Source organism: Pelophylax lessonae (assembly GCF_965119305.1).
Source record: "Pelophylax lessonae genome assembly, chromosome: 5".
Taxonomy (NCBI): Eukaryota; Metazoa; Chordata; class Amphibia; order Anura; family Ranidae; genus Pelophylax; species Pelophylax lessonae.
The window spans coordinates 48,782,287-48,799,938 of NC_138772.1; the positions used below are offsets into that span (position 1 = coordinate 48,782,287).

The 17,652-nt window shown below is 45.4% G+C and overlaps 1 protein-coding gene across 1 annotated transcript in view; it reads left to right on the forward strand.

Moving 5' to 3' along the window:
- Positions 1 to 6,659: 6,659 nt before the first annotated feature.
- LOC309556420 (uncharacterized protein) overlaps positions 6,660 to 17,652 on the forward strand; it is a 126,327-nt gene continuing 115,334 nt past the window's right edge. The window contains exon 1 of the mRNA XM_082258886.1: positions 6,660 to 6,773. Coding sequence (XP_082115012.1) covers positions 6,700 to 6,773 — 74 coding nt within the window. The 5' untranslated portion in view covers positions 6,660 to 6,699. The remainder of the gene's footprint in view (positions 6,774 to 17,652) is intronic.

A 17,652-nucleotide genomic window follows, 5' to 3' on the forward strand; every position in this document is an offset into this window, starting at 1 on the left:
TTTGTGATTTTATCTTGTTTTTGAATTATTTATCTTAAATATATACCCTTACAAGCCTCACCCTTAAAATCCCACCATTTGGTTCACGCCCACCTGTAGCGGTTACTCTGGGGCACAAATAGAGTCCGCAGGGATAGTGATACCATTTTATTTTTCCTTGTTCAATGTATCAATAGGGATGTGGTGTTGGCTTGCTGGGTACATTGGCCAGTTTAGGCATGGCACTTCCTTTTTCGTGTATATAGGTGATCATCCAGCTTGGCACTTGCTACTGTCTGGTTGCCGTTAAGGATTGAACACTTGTCACCTTGGAATGTTACAGTGAGTCCTCTGGCTTTCAGACGCTTCACAGATAAGAGTCCTCCTTCTAGATTAGGAACATAAAGCACATCTTTCACTGGTATGGCTAGATTGTGTCCTGCATCATCAGGGCAAAGAAGGGTTCCATGCCCATATCCTTCTGCATGTATTTTGCTTCCATCTGCAAGATAAATAGTTTCTTTGTTGTTCAGATCAAGTTCTGTGAAAAAACTTCTATCACTCGTCATGTGACTGGTTGCCCCCGAATCGATGCACCAGCCTTGACATTTATGGTTGCCTGTCGCTTTAAATGTGGCATTCCAGTTTCCTTCCCATGGATCATTGATTATGGCTTTGACCTTTTGTTTAGCATAAGAGGAACGCTGTCTTCTTTGCTCTGCTTTCCATATAGTACAGTCTTTATGTGTCCCTGTTTGTGACATCTGAAACACACTCTGGTCTCTTTCCTGTGTAACCTTGCGTCTGTAGCTTTAAGAGCGGTTCTGGTGTCGGTTTCTGTGGAGTCATGCACTAATTCCTTTCTTCTCTGATACTCATCTATGAGCCTGGTTTTTACAAATGTTAGCGTCAGATCTGTCTCAGGTCGTGTCTCCAGTGCATTGATCAGTGCAGTATATGTATCGGGCAAACTGCATAACAACATGGCTGCAGCATGGCTGTCTGTTATATTCTCCCCGATTGATCTGAGTTGTGCAAACACTTCCAGCATTGCATTTATATGCGCCTGCATATCCTGTTCTCTGCTAAGTCTCATTTTGTAAAGTTTCCGCAGTAGAAACAGCTTGCTGTTTAAACTGGATCTTTCATGCAGTCTATTCAGAACATCCCACATGCCTTTCGCTGTGTCCTCATGGCGTATATGTATGAGCTGATCATCCTCCACTAGTAAGCTTATGGTGGCCCGTGCCTGTCTGTTTTTCTTGTCTCAGTCCTGAATATTGTCCTGTGGCCTCTCTGTTGTGGTAACCTGCCACAAGTCATCTCTAGATAATAGCATTTCCACTTTAAACTTCCATAGCTGATAATTGTCATTGTTCAGCTTGGCCACTGAGAGTTTAAGTTCTGAGTTTCCAGACATTTTCCCCTCCTTTATATATAAACAGTCTTACTTGTCTATTGGAGATGTCACTGGAAAGCTTCCTTATGTCGATCTTTAGCCGGATCCTGGGCCCAATAACCTTTTGCAGAGTGCGATCACTGGGTGCAGCGGAGTCCATTCAGATCAGACATTGTGGAGTAAACAGGAACTGACTTCTTTATTGGAACATAACACAGAAATCAAAGATATCACCTTCTCATTGTAATAAGAACAAAAGACAGGAAGAGATAACCAACAAGTTCAGTACAGTGTACAGGATATTACAACACATCATAGAAATGCATAGCATATCACTGAGCATTAGCGACATCTAGTGTCCTATTTGTGAACTGCAGTTAATCTATAATAGGCTAAGCTTTAAAGTTGTTGTATCTCCAACAAGCAGGAGCTGTGCATAGGAACCAAGTGTGTGCAGGTGGACGGAAGAAGACCTTTGTAAATAGGGAGGACGTTTTCCCCTTTTTTCTTTGTTCTGGAAATTCTCAAGTTGGGCATCCCATAATTCCCTACCACATGCAAGTTATCAACCCCTAATAAAACAACATAATAACAAGCCAAAGACTGTTTTCTGTGTTTGAGTGCATGAAGGAAATGCTGTGTGCCTGGCCAAGTAGCAGTGGGGAACCCTAACTCAGAAACTCCTACAAGGAGTGTGCTACAACTATACATTCCCTAAGACTGAATATTTAGATCCTTAGATAAACACACTTGTAATCAGTTTTTATTATTGTTGCATTCGTTTTATTCTTTTATGATACTGTAACCTGGTCATTTATCCAGACAAAACATTCACACCCTGCAGATATATAACCTGGCATTTATACACAGTAACCTGATCCAACATGTTGAATGAATTATTTTATTATGATAAGACTTGCACACACAGTTCATGCTGCAATGCTATCACTCCCAGTACACAAACAGGACTGAAAGCTTATAAACATCCTGCTCTCATGCCTTCTGCTTGAATTATTATACATACTGATGTACCTAGCTGGACTACAGAAACATGGAGAAGGAGACATTGTCCCCCTTACAGTCAGTTTTACCTTCCCTTGCTGCATGCACTATCCCCTCGAGTCAGTAGGGGGAGAGCTATAGCCAGGAAAACCTATAGCCTTCTATGCAGAATGCTGAGGATTATGGGAATTGAAGTCCAGGACATCAACCATAGAATGGGACTTATGGACCTTTACACTAGAGTTCCCAGAGGACACTGAAGAGGAGGAGGGGGAGTGGTGGAATGTCTTTTAACAGACTACACTAGAGGCTTCTTTCTCTTGGCAGCACAGGAGTCCATGTGAGCATATCAACCTGCGTGCACACATTTCTGCTGGAGACTAGATCGGCGAGGACCAGAGTTTGAGGCCTGAAAATAGTAACACAGAGGCAGCACTGCATGGACTGCGGTGATCCGCCCAACCTTGCCCTTGCTGCAGAGAGACTGGGGTGTTCTCTTATTCTCCCCTCCTTCAATTCTGATTACCAAAGCCATCCACACAGAGATCAGGGGCTTCCTTTCCTACAGTGGGAGTCTACTGTTGAATCACAGGGACTAGTGAGAGGGCTAACTGCCCACTGATAGCAGAGACTGAGTTAATGGAAGCAGGACAGTTGCTAAATAGCACCCACACTGCATGCAGGTTCACCAAAACTGTTGTTAAGTGCACCAGCTCTGCTTATGGGCCCTAACTATAGCCAGCAGAAGAATATACTGTAGTAAAGGACTGTTTACTATAAAGCCATTCCACAAGCTCCCTAGCCATTATTCATATAAGGAGTACTCCCATCCAGTTAGCCTAGGCCTAGTATAGTCACCATTAATGCACTCTGGCAGTACAGCCTCCTGAATGCAGCACATTTAGCCACATTACTATCTATTGCTTCACTCAAGGTGATCTTGCTACTGTTTATGCTGATCCTGCTCCTATAACATCAATGGAGGGCAATTTACTAAGGCTGAAGCAAACAGAATCTGAAGCAGCTGTGCATGGCAACCAACTCAGGATTGATAAATTTTCATATAAACAGTGAGAAAAATAATTATTTGATCCCCTGCGGCTTTTGTAAGTTTGCCCCTTAACAAGAAATGAAGTGTTTATAATTTTAACATAGGTTTATTTTAAACGATAGAGACAGAATATCAACCAAAAATTGAGAAAAATCACATGATACAAATGCTATAAATTAAGTTGCAGTTCAGTGAGTAAAATAAGTATTTGATCCCCAGGCAAAGCATGACTTAATACTTGGTGGAGAAATCCTTTTTGGCAAGCACAGAGGTAAGACGTTTCTTGTAGTTGGTGACCAGGTTTGAACAGGGCCATTTTACCAAATGGGCACACTGGGCAGTTGCCCGGGGGCCCCACTTGCCCAGGGGGCCCCACCTGACCAGCGACTCGGCCCCAATTCCCCAATTCCCGTGTGCATCCCGGCGCCAAAATAAGCAGGTGGCAAGCGCCTGTCGGTCCTGCGCTGCTGTCAGGCCACTTGGGCCGTGGAGGGGGAGCCCACAACTGCAGGAATGCCTGTCCGTCTCCACGGGAACAGGCACACACAGCACAGTCGAGTCTGACTCACGTCCGTGTGTGTGTTCACCGGATCCGAAGCTGTCATTAGCCTGGCACTGCTGTACCAATAAATATCGCCTTATCGATAATTTGCATATTTATTCCCGTGGGTGATTGCGTAGGCAGGGCCCCAGTGCACTGCATTGCCCGGGGCCCTTTAATGCTCTTAAGATGGCACTGGGTTTGCACACATCTCAGGAGGGATTTTGGTCCACTGTCTTTTACAGATCTTCTCTAAACCCTTAAGGTTTCTTGGTTGTCGCTTAGCAACTCGAAATTTCAGCTCCCCCCATACATTTTCTATAGGATTACAGTCTGGGGACTGACTAGGCCACTCCATAATATCATCGACTGGCCCCCACGCTCCCCGGACCTAAATCCAATAGAACACCTCTGCGACATTATGTTTCGGTCCATCCAACGCCACCAGGTTGCACCTCAGTCTGTTCAGGAGCTCAGTGATGTTCTGGTCCAGATCTGGGAAGAAATAACCCAGGACAACATCTGTCATCTCAATAGGAGCATGCCCCGATGTTGTCAGTCATGCATACAAGCAGTGCTTTAAGTGGCCCAAAAGAGGTGCCGGTACTCTATTATAGCCTATAAATTGTGTCGCCCCCCTCCCCACCCCACATCAGGGTCCCCACAGAGCACCCCCCCCCTGGGCTGGGCTGGGACTCTGGAGCAGGGGGACTCACTGGTGGTGACTGGTCTGGCTCTGGAGTGGGAAATATTCTTGGGGGGGGGGGGGCAATTGAGGGGGCAGATGTCCAAAATTAGTGTACTGGTGCGCTAAGGCGCACGGAGAGGTGGCGGTATGCTCAAGAGCCATATTTGGAAGTGGCGGTACTGAGTACCAGTGCATACCGGCTCACTTAAAGCACTGCATACAAGCACATTGGGGGGCATACAAACTACTGAGTACCATTTTGAGTTGCCTGCTGCATAATTTTTTCACTTTGATTTTCGGGATGTTTTTGAATTCAGCCCTCTGTAGGGTGATAGTTTTCATTTCCATCAAATGAAGTGCCATCTTTTCCTTCCTAACACATTAGGAATTATATCAGTATGATATCAGTCCATATCAGTATAGATATCCAGCATGAGATTTTTCCCCCTTGAGATGTGATGGGTTTTCAAAGTGTTCCTTAAATTTTTTTGAGCAATGTATTTTGATCTAAATGTATGAAGAAAAATGACTTATTTGCAAAAATGTTTAACAGAATCTAAGAAAAACGCTTTTTTTCACATTTGTCTGTCTTTTTTAATTTGTTTTGCAAAAAATGAAAAACCCAGTGGTGATCAAATACCACCGAAAAGAAAGCTCTGTCTGTCTGTCTTGCTGACCGCCGCAAGTAGATATACTGCGGCAGTCAGCCCCTCACAGGCAAAGTGACGTATATATACGTCACTAGCCTGTGAGGGTCTAGGGAGCAAGCGTGGTCACGGACCCCCCTGCGCGTGTGACCGGCAGAACCGATGTCCGCCGGTCACTCGGCGATCGTCGGGGGAGAGGGAGAAAGGCAGGCGGCTGATGTAAACAAGCTGCCTGTCATTCTCCCCTGTGTAGGAATAGTGATCATACGGTTCTACTATGTAGGACCGTTGATCACTGTTCCTACACCTCAAGCCACAGCCAATCACAGTTAGAATCACGCCCCTAGGGACACACATAACCCCTCCCTCTCAAAAAAAGTTAACCCCTTCACTGCCAGTGTAATTTTACAGTAACATTGCATATGTATAGCACTGATTACTGTAGTAATGTCACTGGTAACCCCAAAAGTGTCAAAAATGTCAGTCAAGGGTCCAATCTGTCCGCCCCAATGTCGCAGTACCGCAAAAAAAATCGCAGATCGCCGCCATTACGCGTTAAAAAAAAACCCAACAAAAATGACAAAAATCTTTCCCTTTGTTAGTAAACACGATAACTTTTGCGCAAACCAATCAAAATGATTTTTTTTACCAAACATATGTAGCATAAAACAAATTGGCCTAAAATTTTAAAAATTTAGATTTTTACATTTTTTGGGGGGAATTTCATATAAAAAAATGTGAAAAATATTGTTATTTTTGCAAAATTGACGCTTTTTTTTTTTGTTTATAGCGCATGATCAAAAAATCGCACAGGTGATCAAATACCACCAAAAGAAAGCTCTGTTTTTGCTAAAAAAAGGATGCCAAATTAGTTTAGGTACAGCGTCGCACGACCGCGCAATTGTCCGTTAAAGTCACGCAGTGCCGAATCGCAAAATACCCCCTGGTCAGGAAGGGGGTAAAATCTTCCGGGGCTTAAGTGGTTAAAAAATGAAAAAAAAAAATGGAATTTGGGTACAGTGTTGCATGACGGCGTAATTGTCTATCAGAATGCAACAGCGCTGAAAGCTGGAAATTGTTCTGAGCAGAAAGGGGGTAAAAGCATCCGGTATCGAAGTGGTTAAAAACACACTAAACTGCAGCACATGTGGGAAAGAATCAGATTTCTATTTTAAATGCCGGAAAGTTCTGAAGGGAAATAGATGAGTGTAAAAAGACCCAAACTTTATTGCGTCCCTTAACAATATGTTATATCCACTACTACACCATGCAATGCAAACAAGGCCTGCAGCACAGAGAATGGTGGATTAAGTTCCTGGGTTAAAGGATCCGCCCTCTCCAGCTCGCTCAGCTCTTCCTCTGTAGGGTGCAGCACACAACAACACTGCAGGCATGGGGAAACTGCTGAAAATCACACTCTTTGGGATTTTCCTGGCTTTTCTAGGAGAAAGAATAGTGCATTTCACGTAAGTTCCCTTATTACTATTACAGCTAAAGATTAGGAGTTGGCGGCTGGGGCGGAAAAGTTTGGAAATGTGTTTTTGCACCGTGCAAAGATCTGATCTCTGCCTTTCCTATCCGCTTAATCAAGCAGCTCAGAAGGCTTTTTTTATATTTAAAGGGTCAGCACTCCTAAAACATGGTGGTGTGAGTTTCCAGGGGGGCAAATCTGCTGTGGTCATCGCAGGGGGGGGGGGGGGGTCTTGTTCTTTATGCTGAGTTTTTTTTACTTTACTTTTCCATTTAAAAAAAATAAATAACAAATGTGTAAAATACAGAAAAAGGAGGAGAGAAGGGGTTAAGGCTCGGTTGACATACATGCGAATCGGAATAGAAACCGCACCGGACTCTGCACCGTAACCGGCCCCGCGTATACGCGAACCCAGCCTAAAGCGTATCTAAACTCCTGCACACTAAAACGGAAAGGCTTAGCACATCGCTAGTGCGAACGAGCCGTTACTGGCAAGATTAACCACTTCAGCTCTGGAAGGTTTTACCACCCCCCCCCCTCAATAACCAGGCCATTTTATACGATACGGCACTGCGTTGCTTTAACTGACAATTGCACAAGCGTGCGACACTGTACCCAAATAAAATTGATGTCCTTTTTTTTTTCACAACACAAATAGAGCTTTCTTTTGGCTGTATTTGATCACATCTGTGGTTTTTTATTTTTTTTAGTGCTATAAACAAAAATAAATACATTTTGTTTACTTTCTGCTATAAGGCTACGTTCACACTAGTACGACTTGGTCAGCCTGGCAAGTCGCGCACCGTCGCGTCCCATAGTGTAGTACAGGAACGGTTCTAATAGGAGCGACACAAGTCGCTCCGACTTAAAAAAAGGGCCCTGTACTACTTCGGGGCGACCTGGAGCCCACTTGCATAGACATTCATTTTATGAAGTCCGTGCAAGTCGTGCCAAAGTCGCGGTGCACGCGACTTCACAGGTCGCCCCCGAAGTCGTGCCGCTTCAGTGTGAACCGGCACTAAGGCTACGTTCACATGTGGGCGTAGCGGATCACGGGCAGAATCACCAGACCAAAAAAGGTACAAGAGCTTCTTTTGGGCGCCATGCGTCCCGCGATTCTGTTTGCGCGATGTTACCGCGATTCGGCAGGCGGAAATCGCGCCAACATCGCACAGCATTTGGGGTGCCGTTGCAAATCACGGGCATCGCACAGACGTCCCGCGATTTGCAATGATTCCGGATCGCCCACATGTGAACGTAGCCTAAAACATTCCCAATAAATTTTATTTTTTAAAAATTTTTTTTTTTTTCTTAAATTTAGACCAATCTGTATTCTGCTACATGTTTTTGGTAAAAAAAAAAAAAAATCCCAATAAGATTATATTGAGGGTTTGTGCAAAAGTTATAGCGTCTACAAACTATAGAATACATTTATGGACTTTTTAATTATTATTTTTTTTTTAAATGGTTTTTAATTAGTAATGGCAGCAATCGGCGGGACTGTGACTTTGCGGCGGGCAAATCTGACACTAAGTAACACTTTTTGGGGACCAGTGACACTCATACAGTGATCAGTGCTAAAAAAAAATGCACTGTTACTGTATAAATAACACTGGCAGGTAAGGTGTTAATACTAGGGGCAATCAAGGGGTTAAGTGTGCTCCTAGGGAGTACTTTCTAACTGTGGGGGGAGTGGATGTACTAGTGGAAAAGAGAGATCAGTGTTTCCGCTTAGCTGTAACACTGATCTCTCTTTCCATCCCTGACAGAACAGCCGTCTGCCTTGTTTTATATAGGCAGACCTCCATTCTGTCATTCCACCAAACGACCCGCTGATTGGCTTCTGCTGTGTTGCTCCATGGGCACACGGGCGCCCCCAAAATCCCTTGCACAATATCGCGTACATGTATGGGATTTTGCGCAGCCGGGCCTCCCTGCCGCAGTATATATGCGGCAGGCGGTCCGGAAGTGGTTAACAAATAATAAAAGGTCATTTGGATTTAATAGAACCTTCAAATGGAACTATTTTGTTCAAGGAGTATTAACCACTTGGCCTCCGGAAGATTCCCCCACCCCCCCCCCCCCTCATGACCAGGGCATTTTTTGCTATACGGCACTGGGTTCCTTTAACTGACAATTGCGCGGTCATGCAACGCTGTACACAAATTACATTTTATATTATATCTTTCGCACAAATAGAGCTTTTTTGGTGGTATTTGATCACCACTGGGCTTTTTCTTTTTGTGCTGTAAGCGGAAAAAAACTGAAAATTTTGAAAAAAAAAAAAAAAAAATAATATATATTCTCTGCTATAAAACCTATCCAATAAAAACATTTAAAAATCAAATTTCTTTATAAATTTAGCCCAATAGGTATTCTGCTACATATTTTTGGTAAAAAAAAAAAATCCCAGTAAGCGTATATTGATTCGTTTGCGCAAAAAAGTATAGCGTCTTCAAACTATGTATACTGGAATTTTTTGTTTTATACTAGTAAAGGCGGTGATCAGCAACCTATAGCAGGGCTGTGATAGTATGGCGGACAATCTGACACTTTTGACATTTTGTGGGAACCAGCTATGCTAATACAGTGATCAGTGCTAAAATATGCACTGTCACTGTACTAATGACAGCGGCTGGGAGGGGGTGAACATCAGGGGAAATCAAATGGTTAACTGTGCCTAACTAGTGTTTGTGCACACAGTGTGCTGCTTTTACGAAGCTTTGCAGGGAAACAAAAACCAGCACATCCCTGCTGACAGGACAGAGCTCTGATTTGTTTATGTAGGCAGAGCTCTGTCCTTTCTTCCTTCCTTCTCTCCGATCAGCGGGTGTTGGCGATCATCCATTGGCCCGCGCTGTAGCAGTAAAGCTACAGTGCGTGGTCAGCAAGTTGCTAAACCTAAAAGCAAACATGTTATTGCAGCTTACCAATTCTTAGATGGAATAGCTGCATTAGTTCTTTTTTTTAGGCTTTCTTTCTTTTATTTTCACCTGGTGATTTAGCCAGTGAGTCTGTTGTTTTTCAACAAAACAAGCTGTAAATGTAGGAGTTAAAGGGATGAAACAAACCATTTCCTCTGGCAGGGGTGCTTACAATGATCAGCTTTTATTTCTTTATGTAAAAACTTTATCCCAAAAGAAAAAAAAAAATGTTATGTAACCGCAGTGTTAGCTGGAGTTTGGCTTCGATTTGTTAGTGTATCTAAATCTGCAAGTCCATCTAACACTCCACTCCCCTCAGACTGACAATGCTGCTGTCCAAGTGTGTCTCTGTATCCCTCTGTAAAGTAATCTGCGTTGGATCACTCATCAGAAGCCTCCTCACTCAGTGGCGGCTGGTGCATTGAGGGTGCAGGGTGCCGCCCCCCTATCCATGCGTCCGGCCCCTAATCTACATGTGGGGCCTCAGCAGACGCATGGAGTTCAATGGGACTTTTTTTTTTTTTTTTTTTTAGCATGTGATTAGAGCCAGAGGCTCTAATAGGCTAAAAAAAAAAAAAGGTGGGTTAGGGGCACAGAGTACTGCGCCCTGAGCCCACCCAGTTGTGTGACAATAGCAAATGAATATTCGCTATTGTCACATGGATCCTCCTCCTGGCCAATCAGGAAGGGTTTCCCGATTGGCCGAAAGGAGAAGCAATGCCATTGGCCATGGAGGAGGAGGGAAGAGATGCAGAAGACGGGGAAGAAGCTGAAGCCGCTGCTGCTGCCGCTGCCTGCCCTCCCTCCCTCCCTCCACCTATTCAGGCAAGGTGAGTGAGCCGGCGGGGGTGTGTGTGTGTGTGTGTGGTATTACAGTGTGCAGCTGCGGCCTGGTGTGGCCCGTGGGGGGGGGGGGGGGGGGTTGTATAGTGCGGTCCACCTAACACCCCCCCCCGGACCATGGAGCACCAGGCGCCACTGTCCTCACTCCTGATTTAACCCCTGCACATGCATTGCATGTGGTTGCGGGATGGCCCCATTGACTTGCATGGGTCACGTTCAGTTGGGGTAGCAGCTGCCAAATGCGACATGATGTTTAATTTTTTCTGCAGCATGAGTAAAGTCTTTAGTGAATACATGCCGCTCAGGTTTTACCTCCCCCTAGCTGCACGTACTGTATGAACAAAGCATGAGAGCAACCCCTTCACTCTGGGAGATTTGCACCAACTTCCTGTTGAGTATCTGAGACAGGGAGTGAAGGAAAATTCACTTCAAAATTCACTTCAAGTTATAAAACTGTGTTCAGGCATTCGGATTTTAAAACAAATCTTAATGCCTGACCACAGTTTTACAACTTTGACTTAAGCTGGCCTTACAAGGATTGAAATGAATTGGGTTCTGCAGGATTTCGATCCATATATGGCCACTGTGGTCAAGCAGAAGTCAATCTACTGATTGACTTCTGTTCAACCGCCCTGTCGGTATATTTGCCCTTAATCAGCGCTGCAGGCTATAGACCAGGCATCCCTAAATGGCGGACCACGGTCCGGATCCGGACCAAGTTACCATCCTGTGTGGACCCATTTAAGAGCCGGCTTTTCACCCAAGCCTCAGCCGCTGTCATTGTCAGCAGAGTAAGGAGCTGGAGGCGGTACAGTTCTGGGCAGTGGGTGGGGGCAGGAGCTGCAGGAGGTAATTTTTCAAGTTATCCAAAACAGTATTTCTCCTGCGCTCAAGTGGTATGCGAGAAGGTGAGTGGTCTATGTGATCCTTAATATCACAACTTAAGGCAGTGGTTCTTAACCTGGGTTCCATTGAACCCCAGGGGTTCGGTGAGTCAGTCTTTCGGGATCGGCGGGGGGCAAAATATTACTGATTGAGACGCCGAGCAATCAGAGCTGCGGTTGGGACAACTCACAGCCATTACACATAGACACTTGACGGTCCGTCCCCTGTACCTCCCCCAGCAGGTTTCCAGCCTATCTCCTGCAGGCTGCTTGAGTCGGCGGGATGGGAATGTACCTGACCACGGAGATCGCGCCCGCCTGGAAGAGGGAAGTGTGAGCAGCTGAGCAGAGGGAGCCGAGTGAATGTTCCTGGAGGTAGGCTCAGCTAGCTGTACATGGTGGATTTGTTTACAAGGACCTCTATGCTAAGTCTGCTGAGTTACTGCAGCTTAGCATAGAGGTGCTGTTAGCTGACAAATGGAAATGCATGTCCTTTTCATTTAGCTATAAACCATTGTGAATGCCCCCTGGTGTGTGCCCTCCTGATACCCCGTGGTATGCCCTACCAACCCACCCGTGTTTGCCCTTCTGACACCCCATGGTATGCCCTCCCAACCCCCCCTCCAGTGTGTGCCCTCCTGACACCCCATGGTATGCCCTCCCAACACCTCCCCCCAGTGTGTTCCCTCCTGACACCCCATGGTATGCCCTCCCAACACCTCCCCCCAGTGTGTTCCCTCCTGACACCCCATGGTATGTCCTCCCAACACCTCCCCCCAGTGTGTTCCCTCCTGACACCCCATGGTATGTCCTCCCAACCCCCCCCCCCCAGTGTGTGCCCTCCTGATACCCCATGGCATGCCCTCCCAACACCTTCCCCCCAGTGTGTTCCCTCCTGACACCCCATGGTATGCCCTCCCAACACCTCCCCCCAGTGTGTTCCCTCCTGACACCCCATGGTATGTCCTCCCAACACCTCCCCCCAGTGTGTTCCCTCCTGACACCCCATGGTATGTCCTCCCAACCCCCCCCCCCCCCCAGTGTGTGCCCTCCTGATACCCCATGGCATGCCCTCCCAACACCTTCCCCCCAGTGTGTGCCCTCCTGACACCCCAAGGTATGCCCTCCCAACCCCCCCCCCCCAGTGTGTGCCCTCCTGACCCCCCCCAGTGTTTGCCCTCCCAGCCCCCTGGTGTGTGGCTTTACTGATCCCTGTACACTGTCCTATCCTCTGTCCTGTCAACTCCTGTCCTTTGCCCTATTCTCTGTACACCGCCCTACAGCCTACTGACCACTCTATCCTGCCCTACAATCAACGGAATAATCAATTCATTATTATGTTTTTGTGTGAAAATCATGTTTTAAGGGTTTTGTTCTTAATGGTTTTATTCTTTAATCGTTTTGTTCATTTTGTGCACCTATGTATAAATATATACCTAAATATATACCTATGTTTTGAATTTGAAAAAAATCGTATTTTATTTTTCCAATTAAGAAGGGTTCGGTGAATGCGCATATGAAACTGGTGGGGTTCAGTACCTCCAACAAGGTTAAGAACCACTGACGTAAGGTCTTGCTGCCCCCCAAGGACCATAGGTATCCGAATATACTGCAAAATAACAAGAGAAGGGCACACTGACCTTCAAATTGTGTTCAGGCATTAAGATCTCTGCCCTGCCATATATAAATCCCGATGTCTCCACCAGCACAGATTTATACTATCCTCATAAACTCCAGACTGTGTAATTTTGAAGTTCTTGTAAAGCCAACATTTTTTGTTTTGTTTCATTGCATAGAGTAGGGAAGGGTTAAAATCCCCTGCAAGTTTTTTCCTTCACGTCCTGTCTCAGATACTTAACAGGAAGTTGGTGGAAATCTGAGTGAGGGGGCTTCTCTCATGCCTTCAAGTGATACTTAGCACTTTTGGCTCTGAGGAAGAGGGTTCTCCCTCGAAACATATCAACCGGGCATATACAGGTGCCACCAGGTCTTTTTTGCATCATTGGTGCATCCCAGCAGTCTTGGAAGCAATTGGTTCCACTTTTTTGAAATGCGTGTATATATCAACGCTTGTGAGTATAATTTATGTCGTTCTTCTGATTTTCATAAAATATTTCTATTGGTAATACACTAGGTCGGTACGCCCCTCTCTAGTTGTTTTGCAGTATATTCCGATACCCATGGTCCTGGGGGGCAGCAAGACCTTAGGTTGTGATAATAAGGATGACATAGACCACTCACCTCCTCACATACCACTTGACAGGAGAAATACTGTTTTGGATAACTTGAAATGTTACCTCCTACAGCTCCCGCCCCCACCCACTGCCCAGGACTGTACAGCCTTGCTCTGCTGACAATGACAGCGGCTGAGGGAGAAAAGTCGGCTCTTAAATGGGTCCACACAGGATGGTAACTTGGTCCGAATCCGGACCGCGGTCCACCATTTAGTCATGCCTGGTCTATAGCCTGCAGCTCTGTTCAAGTGAGAATATACTGACAGGGCGGTTGAACAGAAGTCAATATGTAGATTGACTTCTGCTTGACCACATTGGCCACATATGAAGCAAAATCCTGCAGAATTCAATTAATTTCGATTCTTGTAAGGCCAACTTAAGTCAAACAAGTTGTAAAACTGTGTCCAGACATTAAAATTTGTTTTTCTTTCCGTCATGAAGGGGTAAATAGAAAAAGCCTGGGGGGGCTTCAGGGGTGAGGGGAGGGTGGGTGGAGAGGTGACAAGAGTTCCACTTTAAGACCAAGCACGTATTGACCAGCTTATATCTCGATGGTGGTTAGTGGCAGTTGATGTGTCCACCTTGTTGGGTGTATTGGTGGAGCAGAGACAACCACGGAGGAGAAGGGTCTGCAATCCAGTGTGCTGAGATAAATCTTCGCAGAATTCGATCCTTGGAGATTTTACTGAGCAGGCAAAGAAATCTGATCTGCAGCCACATCAACCCACGACCCCCAATTCCTGCAACAGCTGCAAAATACATCCCCATCCTCACAACAGCTTTCCACGGAAGAAGGTTTAAAGTAGAACAATAGGCAAAACTTTTTTTTTTTTCATTTTGGATAGAGTAAGGCTGCATTCACATGTCAGCTTATAATCGCGGGCAGAACCGCCGCGGTTCCGCCCGCGATTCGGAGATTTATTGCAAATCGCGGGACGCCTAGCATTGCCCGTTGATTTGCAATAGCCCCCCAAACGCCGAGCGATGTTGCCGCGATTTACGCCCGCCGAATCGCGGCAACATCGCGCAAACAAAATCGCGGGACGCAATACGCTCCAAAAAAGTTGTTTGCGCAATGTTGCCGCGATTCGGCGGGCGTAAATCGCGGCAACATCGCTCTGCGTTTGGGGGGCTATTGCAAATCAACGGGCAACGCTAGGCGTCCCGCGATTTGCAATAAATCTCCGAATCGGGGGCGGAACCGCGGCGGTTCTGCCCGCGATTATAAGCGGACATGTGAATGCAGCCTAAGGGAGGGTTATAACCCCCGTCAGATTTTTTTTTTCCCCATCTGTGTCCCATTGCGGAGAGTTTCCTTCACTTCCTGTCCCATAGCCAAATAGGAAGTGAGAGGAAATCCCTGCAAATTAAGGGAATCCCTTAGGAACCCCCAGGTCACCAGAACTAGTGTCCTCATTGGAAGGTTCCCCCTCTATTATTTTTCTGGGGACAACCCAAAATTTGGAGTTTTCTTTTACTTTCACTTTCAATGATAATGGTAAACAGGACAAATGAAGAGGGTGAATGTCACAGACTGCAGTAAAAACTGCCAGGTGTTCTAATCCATCTCCACTCCATCCAAAAATAAAAAAAAAGTTTAACCACTTAAGGACCAAGTCTATTTCTGACACATGTTGCTTACAAGGTAAAATCAGTATTTTTTGCTAGAAAATTACTTCCCCAAAAAAACCCCCAAATATATTTTTTTTTAGCAAAGGCTCTGGAGAATAAAAAGGCAGTCGTTGCATTATTTTTTGTCACAGGGTATTTGTGCAGCGGCCTTTTAAACGCAATTTTTGGGGAATAAATAAATTTCACTGCATTTAAAAAAAAGTAAACTGTAAAGTTAGCCCAATTTATTTTGTATATTGTGAAAGATGTCACGCCAAGTAAATAGATACCTAACATTTTATGGTTTAAAATTGCGCACACTCATGTAATGGCGACAAACTACGGTACTTAAAGCGGAGTTCCGGGCACAAAAACAAACTTTTTTTTTTTTTTTGCCCATCCGCTTGGTCTCCCTCACCTGAAAAGGAATTGGATAGTTAGGCATTTTTTTTTTTTTTCACTTACCTTGTAATTGGAGATTGAATATACTCACCTGTTCTCTACTTCCTCCCTCTGTGCCGCGGCTCCGACGTCACTTCCTGTCTTGCGATGATTCCTGGGAGCTGAACGTCATTGCTCCAAGGAATCAATGCGACGGCGCCGGCCCCGCTCGTCACTTCCAGGGCGACGCCGCATTCCCTGCTAAACAGTGGTGTGGAGGAATGCGGCGCCGCACCGGAAGTGACGAGAGGGGCCGGTGGAGGCGCATTCTGGGAGAAGAAGATGCGGAAGAGGACGCCGAAGAGGATCGCGCTGGCTTCAGCTGCCCACAACAGAGATGGCAACGCTGTGGAAGAAATTTTATAAGTGAGTATTTCTTCTTGCAGGTAAGTGCGAACCGGGACAGATCAGAGGCTAGCCATTGTGGAATGTGCTAGCCCTGACTGTCCCGGGGGTATGTTTGTTGAAAAATGGTTTCTGTGCCCGGAACTCCGCTTTAAATAATCTCCATAGGCGACACTTTAAAATTTTTTACCAGTTTAGAGTTAGAGTAGCTCTTTTTTTAGAATTATTGCTCTTGCTCTGGTGATTGCAACGATACCTCACGTGTGGTTTGAAAACAGTTTTCATTTGCAGGCGTGACTAACGTATGCGATTTTTCTTTCGTGTGCGAGTTCACGGCGACGGGGGCGCTTTAAAATTTTTTAAATTTTTTTTTTCCTATTTAGTTTATTTAATTTTTAAAAAATATGATCACTTTTATTGCTGTCACAAGGAATGTAAACATCCTTTGTGACAGTAATAGGCAGTAACAGGTGCTCTTTATGGAGGGATTTGGGGTCTAAAAGACCCCAGACCCCTCCACTGCACTTCAAAGTATTCAAAATGCCGAAATTGGCATTCTTGAATACTGACACTTTTTTTAAATTCAGCGCCGTTAGCCGCTGAGTAAACCGGGAGCCTGTGAGGCTTCTAGGGAGCGAGCGCGCGCCGCCCGAGGCGCACTCCCGCGCGGTCACGGACCCCCCCCCCCCCCCGAGCGGTCACGGACCCCCCCCGCGCGTGTGCCCGGCAGACCCGATGTCCGCCGGGCACTCACGATCGTCCGTTACACCGGAAGAAAGGCAGGCGGCTGATGTAAACAAAGCCGCCTGTCATTCTTCCCTGTGTAAGAATGGAGATCAGACGGTTCTACTATGTAGGACCATTAATCTCTGTTCTTACTCCAGTAGCCATGTCCAATCACAGTTAGAAGCACGCCCCTTAATCCCTCCCTCTCCAATACAGTTAACTCCTTCACTGCCAGTGTCATTTTTACAGTAACAGTGCATATGTATAGCACTGATTACTGCAGTCATGTCACTGGTAACCCCAAAAGTGTCAAAAATGTCAGTCAAGGGTCCGATCTGTCCGCCGCAATGTTGCAGTACTGCAAAAAAAATCGCAGATCGCCACCATTACTCGTAAAAAAAAAAAAACAACAAAAATGACAAAAATCTTTCCCTTTGTTAGTAAACGCGATAACTTTTGCGCAAACCAATCAAAATACGCTTTTTGCGATTTTCTTTTTCTTTTTTTTTTTTACCAAACATGTAGCATAAAATAAATTGGCTGTAAATGTTAAAAAAATTTTGTTTTTACATTTTTTTTTTTTTTGGGGGAATTTCATATAAAAAAATGTGAAAAATATTGTTCTTTTTGCAAAATTTACGCTCTTTTTTTTGTTTATAGCGCATGATCAAAAAATCGCACAGGTGATCAAATACCACCAAAAGAAAGCTCTGTTTGTGGGAAAAAAAGGACATCAATTTAGTTTAGGTACAGCGTCGCACGACCGCGCAATTGTCCGTTAAAGTCACGCAGTGCCGAATCGCAAAATAGGCCCTGGTCAGGAAGGGGGTAAAATCTTCCGGGGCTTAAGTGGTTAAGGGGGCAAA